The sequence below is a fragment of the Peromyscus eremicus genome, chromosome 1, assembly GCF_949786415.1.
Source record: "Peromyscus eremicus chromosome 1, PerEre_H2_v1, whole genome shotgun sequence".
NCBI classification, from domain to species: Eukaryota; Metazoa; Chordata; class Mammalia; order Rodentia; family Cricetidae; genus Peromyscus; species Peromyscus eremicus.
The window spans coordinates 21,769,833-21,783,080 of NC_081416.1; the positions used below are offsets into that span (position 1 = coordinate 21,769,833).

Sequence of the window (13,248 nt, forward strand, 5' to 3'; positions counted from 1 at the left end):
GTGCAAACCTACAAAAAGACAGAGCACTCATATACATAAATAAATCTTTAAAATAAAATAAAGGGATGACTTTATTTTTGATGAGAGACTTCTGGGATTGTCTTTTTTAACCCTGCAAAAGGATAGATGTATCTGCTTCTTCCTTCTTCTGACCTAACAGTAAAGACCCTGGCAGTCATGCTGTATCCATGACAACCATGACAACTGAACTGAAGAAGCAATGGCTGTTAGAGAAGCTACTAATTCCACAGGAGCAGCTGCTTGTTGCAAAACTGTGCGTTAAGTGAGAAATGTAGGACGTTGCTTAAATCATCAGGAACTGATGATAAAGACATTCCCAGGCTCACTCTCTGGCCTTCTCTAACACATTTGCTGGACCTTTGTCAAATCAGCATGAGGTCATGTATGTGTTCACATCCTCCATGACTTTGCGGCCAATTTTACAGTTGTGATTTCTGGTCACTTACCTCCTCCCAAGGCTTTGAGCAAAATTTTTTTAAGATCTCAGTCATCTTTTCCTGAGAGGAGACACTGTCTTTTTCCATCTTCTTAAAAAAATCCATCACAAAGTAGAAAGCTGAAAACGCCTGTGGGAGCAGAATGTAGTTTCAGGCTGTGTCCAACACACGGGGCCATCGACTAGAACCCTCCCAGAGCTCAGCTCCAGCTCTGACGACAAGGGACCCTCTACTGGCAATCCTGTAATGTAAACAGGCTGTCTGCTTCAATTTCAGCTAAAATAAACCCAGTGGAAGTTTCTTTAAAGATGCATAATTTTAAAAACTTTGTTTATACAGAACCCATATCTTAACAAAAATAAGTAACTGTATGCATTAGTCATTTGTATGACACATGGTACATTTGTATGGAAGAAGACTTCATTTTTTTAACCTTGATTTTTCTTGTATTTCCGGTTTAAACCGTTGTCTGCTTAATACAGCCCCAAGGCCAGCAAGCCCCCTCCAGGTCAGTTTCACCTCACTTCAACTACTGACACAGGAGCCCAGAAAACTCAGAACCACAAGATGACAAGGACAGCAGCGCCTGGTCCAACAGCTGAGGTCCCATGCATACTGAGGCTGGGCAGGGGTGACAGCCAGGGAAATGTCGGCCAGTCTTACACATCCAATAGTCCAACCACAGAAGGGGAGCAGGAAGCCTTGGCAGTAAAAAGCAAAGAAGCTGAGATCTTAGGTGTTGGATTTTCCCCTTGACCAGGTAATGAGAACGACACTGTCTAGGCAGCATGGGGCTTTGGGCATTTTCCCTAAGGATGTCTCTGTTCGGTAACAACAAATGTGTCTTTGTAAGCTTTGCCTTTCTCACTGCACCTTGAAAGACTTTAGATTGTTTCATGTCTGGTCACATTGAGATTCTTTGAGAATTTCATTTTTAATTTTTAATAAGTGTTTACAAACCTGATTTCTTTCAAAGAAGGAGGAAAAGGAGGACAACGGGGAGAGAAGAGGGGGAGGAGGAAGAAAGGAACATCTGGTGGCACATGTCCATCATCCCAACTAACTACTTAGCAGTTGGAGGCAGGAGGCTTGCAAGGAAAAGGCTGGCCTGGACAACTTAATAAATTGCTGATTCAAAATTAAAAAGCACCTATTAATAAATTCTTAAGTAATTTTTAAATTGTTGTATGTGGATTTTTCAATCGTGTTGCTCATTGACCAGCGGGGCACCACCCATGCATGTAAAGCATTTTAAATGAGCTTTCATTATACTTCTCTATTTCTGCTCTTTCTTGTTTATGTAAATTGTACAAAGCGTTCTTAAGCAACAATTTCTAAATTACCTCATAAGTAATTCTCAACAGATGTTCTCTCTTTCCTCTTGGTGTTTCTACTTTGCTTTGACATTAGATTCAATCTAGGTGCCAAGACCACAGCGTAGCCAGACTAGAGAACACAGACTAATTTTAATACTGCATTTTCAGTGAGATACAGGCTGACTAAAGTTGCAGCAAAGGTTCCCCCTCCACAAATGCTCTGTGCTGCACAACTCCGGGCTAACTGGCTCTGGAAACAGGAACGCATTCTTTCCCACAGGAGTCCGTTCATTTTCCTTTAGAGTTATCCTTCTCGGCTCCAACCAGAACGAAAAAACCCTAGGCCATCTCCAGAGACCTTAGCCATATGCCTCCCTCTTGTGTCCCTTTTCTTCCTCTTCTAAAAGTTTCTCTCAAGCCAAGGAAGGTCCCTTGGTCCCCCAAAAACCCCATGGCAGGAAGCCAGTACCAGTTCGGCCACACGGCATCCAAGCCAGGTTTCAGGTTGGAATTGATGCCAACAGCTGACCAACTGCTCAGCAGCCATTGCTGGGGCTGTACTCATCCCAATTTATAATTATTACTGAAATTATTATTAATGAAACGGGTGTTTATTTAAGTTCTCCCTTGGTGGTTCCCGATTTTCTGCTTCCTACATGTTTCTTAGAGAAGAAATCCCTCGGTGGAGTCATCCCATGGCTGCTGCTGCTCTGACAGCCTTATTTGTGTGCTTAGCGCTACGGGCCCCGGTTTGCCGCGCGTCGCCTGCAGCCGGCTCTGGGGGAGCATGCTTATGGAACTCTCATTTTACCCAGGTTGAAGAAACAAACAATAATTAACCTAAGCCAAACCTACTACTAATTCCCTTTCTCAGATGGCTTCAGGATGTGCATTTCACCAAGGTCTGGCCAACAGACCCTGACAGGTGTCTGTTTGGTGCATGAGAGATGCACGGAGAGGAAGCCTCTCGCCGTCATTCTCTTTCCTACCTTGACTTGGCTGGTGAAGATGGGATGCTTGGAGCGGTAGCCACCCTCTTTAGCACCATGAGAAAATCAAGAAGATAACGGGGAAGGTGAGCCTAAATACTGGCATTGTTAGGCCAAAGTAACAAACACCGAGTTGTATCAAGACATGATTACGTGTAAGAAAAGAAGTTTATATTATTTAAATACTTTATAGGCACATCTTGTACAACTTGTAACCCCAAACACTCTAACCACATATCTCATCATTTCACAAACTTACCCCAAAACTCCCATGGAGGGGTGGTAAGAAGACACCGTTGAAGGCACACTGGGAGTAAGGGCAGTAGCTGATGTTGAAGAGCTCGAGGATGCTCTGCTGGCACTGTTCATAGTCTCCAGTGCCCTGGATTTGAAACTGATCAAACGGTAGCTTCTTTTCAAATCTCTTGGTGCAGGGGGTGCCGTAGAGTTCACTTACATTCACTACCTTCTGGTATCCCGGGTGAAAGCATGGATCCCTGAGGGTCCCGTGACTTGAAACCTGAACGGAAGAAGCACTTGGATGCCAAATGATCATACTCAGAACAGCATCCTCATGTCCCCTGTCCTACCTTTATCAATCACTCTTGAGAATAAGTTTTTAAAAGAAGGTTTATAGACAAGGCCCCAGGCACGGTATATGATGTAGCAGAGTATTTATGCCTGAACCCGGAAATGCCATGAGCTGGGAATGTCCATGGGCTCTTAGTGCACAGCACACAGATGAGGAGCAGGTTCACAAGGACAAGTGTCCAGAGACTCCAGCCTGGGTGTGGCTGTGTCCACATGCAGACTGGAAGCTTCAGGAAAATGGGAAGATGCCTCAGGGCTTTTATCCCAGCAATGAAAAAAAAAAAAAAAAAAAAAACAAGAAAAAAAGAGAGATGCTATGGATAAGAGCAGTGTGGACTTTGGGGTGTGGGGGCACCTCTCAACTGCACCTGCTTCAGGATGGCAGTCTTGGTGATAATCGTTTTAAGAACAAGACAGTGCGTGGGGGAGAGTGGAGGACTATCCTTTCCTAGAGACAGGACAGCTGGATGTGACAACTTCCCTGTGTGTGTATATTTGCCAGGGTGTGTCCAGTATTCTCATTACATCAAGTATTTATTCCCGAATTCAAAAACGCAAAAAACATCTGGGGACAATTTTTAAAGTGCTGATTGACAAATTCTGTATTTTCCCTGCAGTGTTTTGTTTTGTTTTGTTTTTAATTCTCTCTGATTGAAAAATGGTGTAGACAAACTTACAAATGGCCACTCCTCCCCCAAACAATACTCTAGTGTGCAGCTTGCATTTATCAATGCCACTGGGGCCAGAAATTAATTCCCAAGAAAAGATCTGAGTGATGTCCTTAGAGACAGTGCAGTAAACAAACAAGGGAGAGGACGTCTGGTGGAACGATCACAGGGGGCCACCAGATGTAGTTTGGTGTCCTGCCTGAGAAGGGCTGGAAAGTGCAGTGCCCAGCTTCAGACCAATTGCTGGATTACAAAGGGGGATAACAGGATGTGGGGGCTGAGGACCAGATGTGGGGAGGGCAGAAATGAACTCGGTTGCACTTGCCTGAATGTCCTTGGCTAGTTTCTGCCAGAGTGCCTGGTCCTTCCCATAGCACAGGAAGCTGTGTGTGTACACAGTGTAGTCCTCGCCATAGAGGCGAAATTGTAGAGAGTTTTCTGGGGCCTCTATAGTGCTGTTGAGGGGCACAAAGGTGATTTGCGTAGAGGCGCCTCCGAGATCCAAAGCGCCAAACGTGTCCTGTTTTTGATGGTCTCTTGAGATGAGGCTTCGCCAACTTTGTTTCTGAAAGAAAGGACAGTCCTAGAAGTCTCTGGACATCCTACCTTCTAAAGACAGAGGTCCAGAGTCCGAGAGTGGGGGAAAGCCCACTATGAATTCCCAAATCAGCAGCCAGCAAGAGGGATTTGAAGACCAAGCTCAGGGAACAGCAATGTAAGGCCAGGAAACCCATGGCTCACAAACGAGAGCAAATCCCCACTCAGTCACCAGCTACATTACCTGGCCCAGAAAAGATTCTATTTTTAAGCATCATTGGCAAGGGTGGTGGGGTGGGGTGGTGCTAATAGGGGTGATAATGTGCCACACGTGGATGTTCTGAGAGTTGAGCTACACCACGAGAAGAGTGCTAAGCACTCCTTGCTTAGCAAATTCTGTTTCATTTTGCGTTGTTTTACTATGTTGCTCAGGCTGGACTCCAACTTGCAATTCTCCTGCCTCAGTCTCACTCAGTCTCTGTCCAGTTAGTCTTACTTTAAATAAGATTAAAATGATCTTCAATGAAACAGATTTGGGGGCTAGAGAAAGCTCAGTAGCTAAGTGTACATATTGCTCCTGCAGAGGACTTGAATTCGTTTCCTAACATTGGGAGGCTCACAACTGCATGTAACTCCAGTTTCAGGAGATCTGACAGCCTCTTCTGACTTCCAAAAGCACTTGTTCCCATGTGCACATACCCACACAGAGGCATACCATATACATAATTTTTAAAAATAAAAATAACATCTTTAAAACAGATTTTAATTTCCTCTGTGTCTCCCTGGGATGAAGACATGGCTTCAATATTCTCCAGTAGTAACAGTAAAGTAAATATACCTCTAGTGGTGGTTACAAATGTAGGATTATATTCATTCATTTATTCACTCATCTGCCCATCATTCATTTTGCTAAAGACCCAAATATTACCTAAGAAGCAATGGCATTGACCCTCTAGGAACCACCTCCTTGGAGTGAGATATTTACCTGAATGAATCTGCCCAGCAGGTAGTTGATAGTAATCCACCCATAAGCACCTTCCTCTTGGCCAGTGATGATCTTGGCACCCTGGAAGTCAAAGGGGTAGCTGCTAAGGCTTCTTGACACTGCAGCCAGGACCCTGTCTGCTGATTGTTCACTTTCCATTCTACATAAAAGAAGAGATGAAGTTATCATTTTTTTGTCTTCATAGTTATACCTACCTATGGTGGTATTTTATTTGTACTGAATTGTGATTTTAATTGTATGTTAATAAATAAAGTTGCCAGGGGGTCAGAGCTATTAGAGCCATAGCAAGAGCGGGGCAGTGGTGGTGCATGTCTTTAATCCCAGCATTTGGTAGACAGAGCTAGGTAGATCTCTGTGTGTTCAAGGATACAGCAAGCATTGGAGACACACGCCTTTAATCTCAATACCAACCATAGAAGACCTGGAAGTCTCTACAGACAGGCAGTGACGAGGCAGTCATGTGTTTGAGTTTACAACCAATGAGAAGGCAGAACAGAAAGATTATATAAAGACAAACACACAGGAAGTAGGTCTCTTTCGAAGAGGTCTCTTGGCTTAAGAGGCTAGCTGCAGGGTAAGGCTCTTAGCTCTGATCTCTTGGCTTTCTTCTTTGCATTGGTTCTGTGTTTCTTATTTAATAAGACGGTTTGTTACATCTACACCTACCCATTTCAGCTAGAGAACATAACACACTACAGTAGACACAAGGGCCCTGGGCATGGCTTTCACAGGAGTCATCCTTTTGGCTCTGCCCCTCCAAGTCCAAATCCTCCAGTCATTGAGTAGATGTATCCTTCCAAAGTACCAGTTTGGCTTTGCTCCCTAGCTTAAACAGTATCAGAGGTTTTTTAATGGCTGTGGTGGTAGCTTGGTGTTGTCTGGCCATATTGGGAGCTGGGATGTGCTGTGTTAGCCATCACTGTGGCCCCTGCTTGCTTATACTTTAGACTCTGAGTGATGCCAGTTAGGGCTGTAGAAATGAGTAACAGATGCCCAAGTTCCCCTGAAGCCAGACTGGGAAAATCTTCCTCTTCTTATCATTTTAGGTTTTTAGATCTGTTTGAAACCTTAAAACCTAAAGGGAGTCTTCACGGTTGTCATATAAAGATGTGATTGTTCCCAAGACCCATTCTGAAACTCTGAGAGCTCCTGAGTGAGAGGGTGCACCTTCCAGCTGGGTCTCACATGGAAAGTCACCCTCTCACATATTGTGGACTGAGCAGGCACTCACAGCACCCTGGAGGAATGGAAGAAGATGTAAACAATTCACACAGATACTGATGGGGTGACCAGCCAATTCATTAGCTGTAATTACTTGTCTTGGGATATTGATGGGTCTCCCTTTGCCTTCTTCCTCCCAGATGTTGATTGATTCTATCTTCAGTCCTGAATTTCGGAGTACATCTTCCTCTTCAATACTCTGACCCCTTTGACTTCCCCAAGGGAGACACTTAAACCTTACCATTATATATACTTAATAAGACATTTCTTAGCACAGGATCTGGTGTGTGAGGTAGCTATAAGTCCCATAATCCTAGGTGCCATGGCACTTTCTCTAGCTCCTAGTTCCCTAGTCTACATGCTGCCCTACCTAAGTAAGCGCATGCCAGCCGTGGCTCCCAGGTAAACAGGTGTCTCACGCTGCTTAGATGTTGGAATCAATTCAGTGGACATTTTCATGCATTCGGCCAAGTATGTGCCTATTTCATTTGTTTTCTGAGCATATTTTGAGATTCCAGGACCTAAGGAAAGATACAGAAGATGAAAATCTTAATAAATAAATAAATAAATAAATAGATAGATAGATAGATAAATAAATAAATAAATAAATAAATAAATAAATAAATAAATAAATAAATAAATAAATAAATAAATAAATAAATAAATAAATAAATGTATGTGTGGGGCATACCTTGACCATATCAAAGAAAACTGCTTGCTAAGAAAATGGAAGGAAACACTTCTCCATATGACCTACATTATGCTGTGTTACTTAGAGGGAATAGTGATTAATTCTGATTGTCAGCTGGGTGGTGGTGGTGGTGGTGGTGGTGGTGGTGGTGGTGCATGCCTTTAATCCCAGCACTCAGGAGGCAGAGGCAGAAGGATCTCTGTGAGTTTGAGGCCAGCCTGGTCTACAGAGCAAGATCCAGGACAGGCTCCAAAGCTATATGGAGAAACTCTGTCTCGAAAAAAATATATAATAATAATAATAATAATAATAATAATAATAATAATTGATTGTCAACTTAATGGCAGTAAGAAGTACCTAGTGAATGAATGAGGTACCCTTTGGGTGTGTCTGTGAGGCTGGTTGTAGAGAGCTTTACCTGGAGGGGAAAGATGTGGGCAGCACTCTACCCTGGGGCTGGGGTTCTAGACTGAACAAAAAAAGGGAAAAGGAGAAAGCTGGGTGAGGCCCTTCGCTGCTTCCTGATCTGCCCGGATGTAAAAAGCTCCTGTCGGCCATGCTTCCCGACCATGACGAACTGTTTCCCTTAGAACCAAGAGCCAATGTCAGTACTTCTTCCTTAAGTTTCTCTCTCAAGAATGTCATCATAGCAGTGAGAAAAGTAGCTAAGGATGTAATTGCTTAGGATGTAATTTTTAAACCTTGCCGGTACAGCCTGGTGTTCAACAGTTTAGCCACAAGATGGTGCAATTTCACACAAAATTGAGCACTATCCTCAGACACTACAGTGGCCTCTCTGTTAGCCACTTTTGGATGATCCTGCCACTGAGTTGTAATTAGCAATGTTAGTTCCTAGAGGGCCAAGGTGAAGATGACATTTAGCGTAAACGTTGAAATAACACATCTGACACACTGGCTTTTCCTGAAAAGACAGACCGTGTCACCAGCTAGCTATGTCATAGAGTGTGCCCCAAAATTTATGTGGTTTCTTCCTTTGTTAAAATAAACAGAAACAGAATCTGCGTATCCTGAGTCTTTTCCGCTCCGGCACCCTGCCTCCCTACTAAGACTGTTATTCCAGTTTTAGAGCAAACTAATGGTTGCTATGGTGAGTACTGAGCCAGACTCCTGAGCTTTCTGAGTTTAATACTGCCATGTTTCCATCTCACTCGGAGGTGAATTCCAGAGTGCTTCCTAGCAAGAGTCTGCTTTCAAGGTGATTATTCAAATAGGCTTTTAAACAGCCTGCTTGCTTAACATCATGAAGTGCTCCATGCTGTGTTAGCAGCTCATTTCTGGCCCAGGAAATTGTTCTTTGTTTCGTTAACTCTGTTTGGAAGAGAACTCCTGTACTTGTTGGGCACCTGCACCCATGGGATGAGTCTCAGAAGAAAGACATCTGCTGGAATGTTTTGTTTTATTTTAAAATGGAGGGCAGTCCGCGAAGTGAAGGGTGGAACTTCTAGGAACTCACGGAGCGTTGCCTCATGGCAGCTGCGAGGCCTAAGAGGCTCCAGGCAGAACGGCATTCTCTCTTTATCCACGCTTAGTCCCTTGGCAAATTACAAAAATCAGGGGAAGCTCCAGACCATCAGATAAAAAGCCAGTTCTCTTCTGGAATCTAGTCTATTTGCTTGAAAAGAAACAGTATGTTCTTGGCTCCAAAGGCCAAGAGACAATGATCACAGGGATCGTGGTAAGATGTGGTGTCTGGGGCATGGTGGAGAGCAGGATGGAGCAAGTCAGGGAGCCGGGCAGTCAACCATCCTCCAGGTGCGACCTTAAAATTGGCTTAGGTGGCAGGGGGTGGTTATCAGCGTGTAAAGCAACACTTCTTTGGGGCCTACAGCACAGCTAGGGGCCTGGATCACCAGCTAGATTCTTGCCACTCATGGGGCACTAACCCTCCAGGCTTTTTTTTTCCTTCCCTGGAAAACAAGATTTAAATGATCCCAGCCCTAAAAGTCTGTGGTCTGCTCTTCTCTGCCTCTAAAGAGACCAAAAGTGTTTGAGATGTTCCTCCAACCTGCAGATCTGAGTCTAAAAATGAAGTGAGCAGGAGATCATACCATCAGAAGTACCTGGTGACTTTTGGAAATGTAAATCCCCAGGCTCCAGGCCAGATCTGTTGACTCAAGGAACTCTGATAATAGGGAGCCCTACATCCACGCTCTAAGAGCCCCCTCCCACCCCTACCCTGTAGTTCTGGGTCGAAGAATCACTGACCCAGATGTGGGTCTGACAGCCAGCTCCATCAGTTGCCAGTCTAAGTCACTTGAAACAAGTGGCATGACCTGTCTTACTCTTGCTGCCCTCATTTTTTTTAAAAGCATGACTGCTGCTACCCACCCAGCCGATCCTGAGCGTGAGAAAACACGTGTTGAGTTCTTAGTGTGGAACACATAGAAGAGCCCTATTGATGAGAACTATTATTGTTCAATTCTTTTTATTTGTGTGTGTGTGTGTGTGTGTGTGTGTGTGTGTGTTGCTGGGAATTTAACCTAGGACATCACGACTATTAAGCCTGCACAACACCACCGAGTCACACCTTCAACACCTTCAGCTATTTTTAAATTTGCTTATTTTTCAAGGATTGATTTCAATATTATTGTTGTTGTTGTTATTTTCAGTAATAGGGATTAACCATGCAAGACAAACGTCTACTGCTGAGCTACATCTACGACTTGTTTGAGGCAGAGTCCTACTACGCTGTCCGGACTGACCATGAACTCACTCTGTGGTCCAGGCTGGCCTGAAGCTTGTGACCCTCCTGCTCACCAGCCTGTGCTACTAGGCCTGGCTCAAAGTCATTTTATAGTGACAGTAAAATAGCAACTCTGGCTCCACCGTGTCCCTCGCTCGGCTCGGTGCCCGCTCCTTCGCTCTTGGGTCTTCCCTCTTCCCTGGCCTCCGTCTCACCTTTCACTTGACATTCTTGTAACTGGTGCACCACGCCCGTGTCGTTCTCCTTCTCAGCCGGCCACTTGTAGATGTACAAGTTGGTGTGCGAAGACCCGGCGTCCAGCACAATCCCATACTGAGGGCGAAGCAAATTGAAAACACTTATCAGCATGACACACACCCCTCCATATTTAGCTTGCAAAGGAAGTCGACAGAGAAGACAGGAATTTTCAAACCATAAAGAGAAAGTACTCTAACCCAAGGAGAGCATTTGGTGCTGGGGACTAGAGTTAGCCCAATCCAAGGATTACCAGTGGACCAGGGTCCTCTAGATAAGGACTCCTAATGCAGCCTACACTTTACACACATTCAGGCCACACCCAAGGCAGGCCTGAGCCATGGGATTATTTAGAAAACGCTCAGTTATTCTAGGGCAGAAGCAGCTGAGATACTGTGGAAGGAACAGAAAATGAACCCAGTACTTCTCAAACTTGTCCACACCCTGGGATCACCCGAGAACTCCAGAGGCTGAGGCCGGGTCCTACCTCAGATACTGGTTTAGACGTGGTCTGGTTGTGAGCATAGTCACAAGATCCTGTGGGACCCTAATGTGCAGACAAGACTGGTAACCACTGAGCAAACCCACGGGGGCTGCAGAGACCCCAAATACATTCATCTGATTTGGGGTCAGTGAGTGTGGAGTTATAGTTTAAGAGAGAGAAACACTAAGTGTGCTTGCTTTTTTTTTTTTTATTCAGAAAACAACTGTGAAGTTGTATCCAGTGTATTTTAAGACATATAAACTTCATGTGTGTGGCTCTTAGGGGGAGGTCACAGGAATAAATGGAACCAGGAGAAAGGGAGCGCAGGGCGGTAGCTCAGGTAATAAAGTGCTTCCAGCCCCAGCCCCTGCATGAGAAACCAGGCATGGTGGTGTGTGTTTGTAATCCCAGCGCTGTGGAGGGAGGCAGAGGGGTGGGTCTGAGGCTGGCTGGTCAGCTAGCCTGGCCTAATCAGCAAGGCCCAGGCCCCAGCGAGGGCTCTGTTCAAAGAACAAGGAAGATGGTACCTGGGGAGGAATGGTACCTGAGGTTGCCTTCTGGCCCTACCCCATGCATGTGCACACATGTGTAGGTGTGCCCATGCACACATGTGCTCTTAACACATAAAAAATAAGAGGAAAAGGCAGCGTCAAGATGAACTAGGCGATTAGAGGAGGAAGGGGGAAGAGGGAAGTCCCCACATTGGTTTTCATGAGTGTGTTTTAGTTTATGAATTTATGATATGAATGTAGATATGAATTATCTTATTTGAACTCAGAACAACGCCAGGAGGTAGGGGCTATTTTTATCCTTCCTATATAGATAAGAAACTACCAGAAGGTTAAAAAATCTAGTTTGAATCAGGCTCAGACTCAAGACTGTACACATGGAACACGGAGCAAAGGCTGAGTGCCAGGCGTCGGGGAGATGCTCTCTTAAAGACAATCCATAAGAACATCTCTAGCACAGTTGCTGATGCGAGGATGCACCCCAGTGAACTTCTGCACACTGCACACTCATCTGACCACCAGCAAAATCAAGACACAGAATGTTCGCTAGCCCCAGCAGGCTTCCTGATGCTCCTCTTAGTCATTTTCCCCAGGGAGCAGGTGACTTTTGTCTGTTTGGAACTGTGACAAGGGAAATGACGTGGCATACCCACTAGGTGTAATCTCTTTCACTCTAGACTGCAAAATGCATTCCAACTGTGTCCTTTGTTCACGCTTTTCCATTAGTGTAGAGTATTCCACTGTATGCATATACTATGTTTTTATTTACTCTAAAGTTGATGGACAGTTGGATTATTTCTAATTGACACCATTAGGAAGATAGCTGTCTTGAACAGTCTCATGAATTTCATGTTTATGGAATAAAAGCTTCCACATTTTTTTAGCTATCTCTCCCCTTGAGTAGACTGTCAAGTGTCTGTCCATTTTGATAAACTGATTCTATTCTTAAATTGGGGATAAATCTGATGTTGATTAGTGATGTCTGCCGTGGATTTTGTGAGACTAACATGATGGCACACATAGTTTGTTTTCTTACATAACTATGTGTAAGTGGTGTCCTGTGAGAGTGTGTGTGTGTGTGTGTGTGTGTGTGTATTCACGTTGGTACATGTGTGTGGGTGAGTGCATGTGGAGGCCCCAGGGTGACCCCAGGAGTCTTCCTTAGTTGCTCTCCCCCTTGTTCACTGAGGCAGGATCACCAATATAGTTAGTCTAGCCAGTTTGCTCTGGAGGTCTCCTATCTCTACCTTTTGAGTGGTGGGATTATAGACAGGCTGCCAAGCCCTCCAACATTTATGTAGTTCTGGGATCAGAACTCTGGTCCTCCTGCTCACCAGCAAGTGTTTTATCAGAGCCGTCTCCCCAGCCCTAGAACATGCAGGTTTTACTCAGCTCTAGTGGGAAGCAAGAGAAGAAAAGCAGAGGAATGGTGCCATTTGAGCTGTGCAGTTCAAAAGGTGGTCTTCCACTTGAAAATTACACACACACACACACACACACACACACACATTTGTATTATATAGTCCATATTGTCTCATCTATTAATACCTAAGAGCTTACAGGTAGAAAAGACAGGAGTGAGGATTTAAGAGACCTCCCTAAGCCACTAGGAATAGCTAAAGGTAGAGCCTTTAGCTTGGTTACCTAGTGTCATTCCATTTCACTGGGAGGCACCAATATACAGACCTCCTAAGGATGCTTGACCCTCCAAAACCTCCTCAGTGTTCTCTGCCTCCTTATGCACAGTGTGTGTGTGTGTGTGGGGGGTCTCTTTAATTATTAGCTTCATGTGCTCAAAAAAATAATATCTGTATACTTG

At 44.6% G+C, this 13,248-nt stretch overlaps 1 protein-coding gene across 2 annotated transcripts in view; it reads right to left on the reverse strand.

Moving 5' to 3' along the window:
- Entpd1 (ectonucleoside triphosphate diphosphohydrolase 1) overlaps window positions 1–13,248 on the reverse strand; it is a 112,934-nt gene that overhangs the window by 7,407 nt on the left and 92,279 nt on the right. For both annotated transcript variants that reach the window (XM_059258284.1, XM_059258291.1), the window contains exons 3-8: window positions 10,397–10,514; window positions 7,157–7,307; window positions 5,545–5,704; window positions 4,348–4,587; window positions 3,023–3,283; window positions 468–587 (exon numbers count right to left, since the gene is read on the reverse strand). In XM_059258284.1, the coding sequence (XP_059114267.1) occupies window positions 468–587; window positions 3,023–3,283; window positions 4,348–4,587; window positions 5,545–5,704; window positions 7,157–7,307; window positions 10,397–10,514 (1,050 nt within the window). The remainder of the gene's footprint in view (window positions 1–467; window positions 588–3,022; window positions 3,284–4,347; window positions 4,588–5,544; window positions 5,705–7,156; window positions 7,308–10,396; window positions 10,515–13,248) is intronic.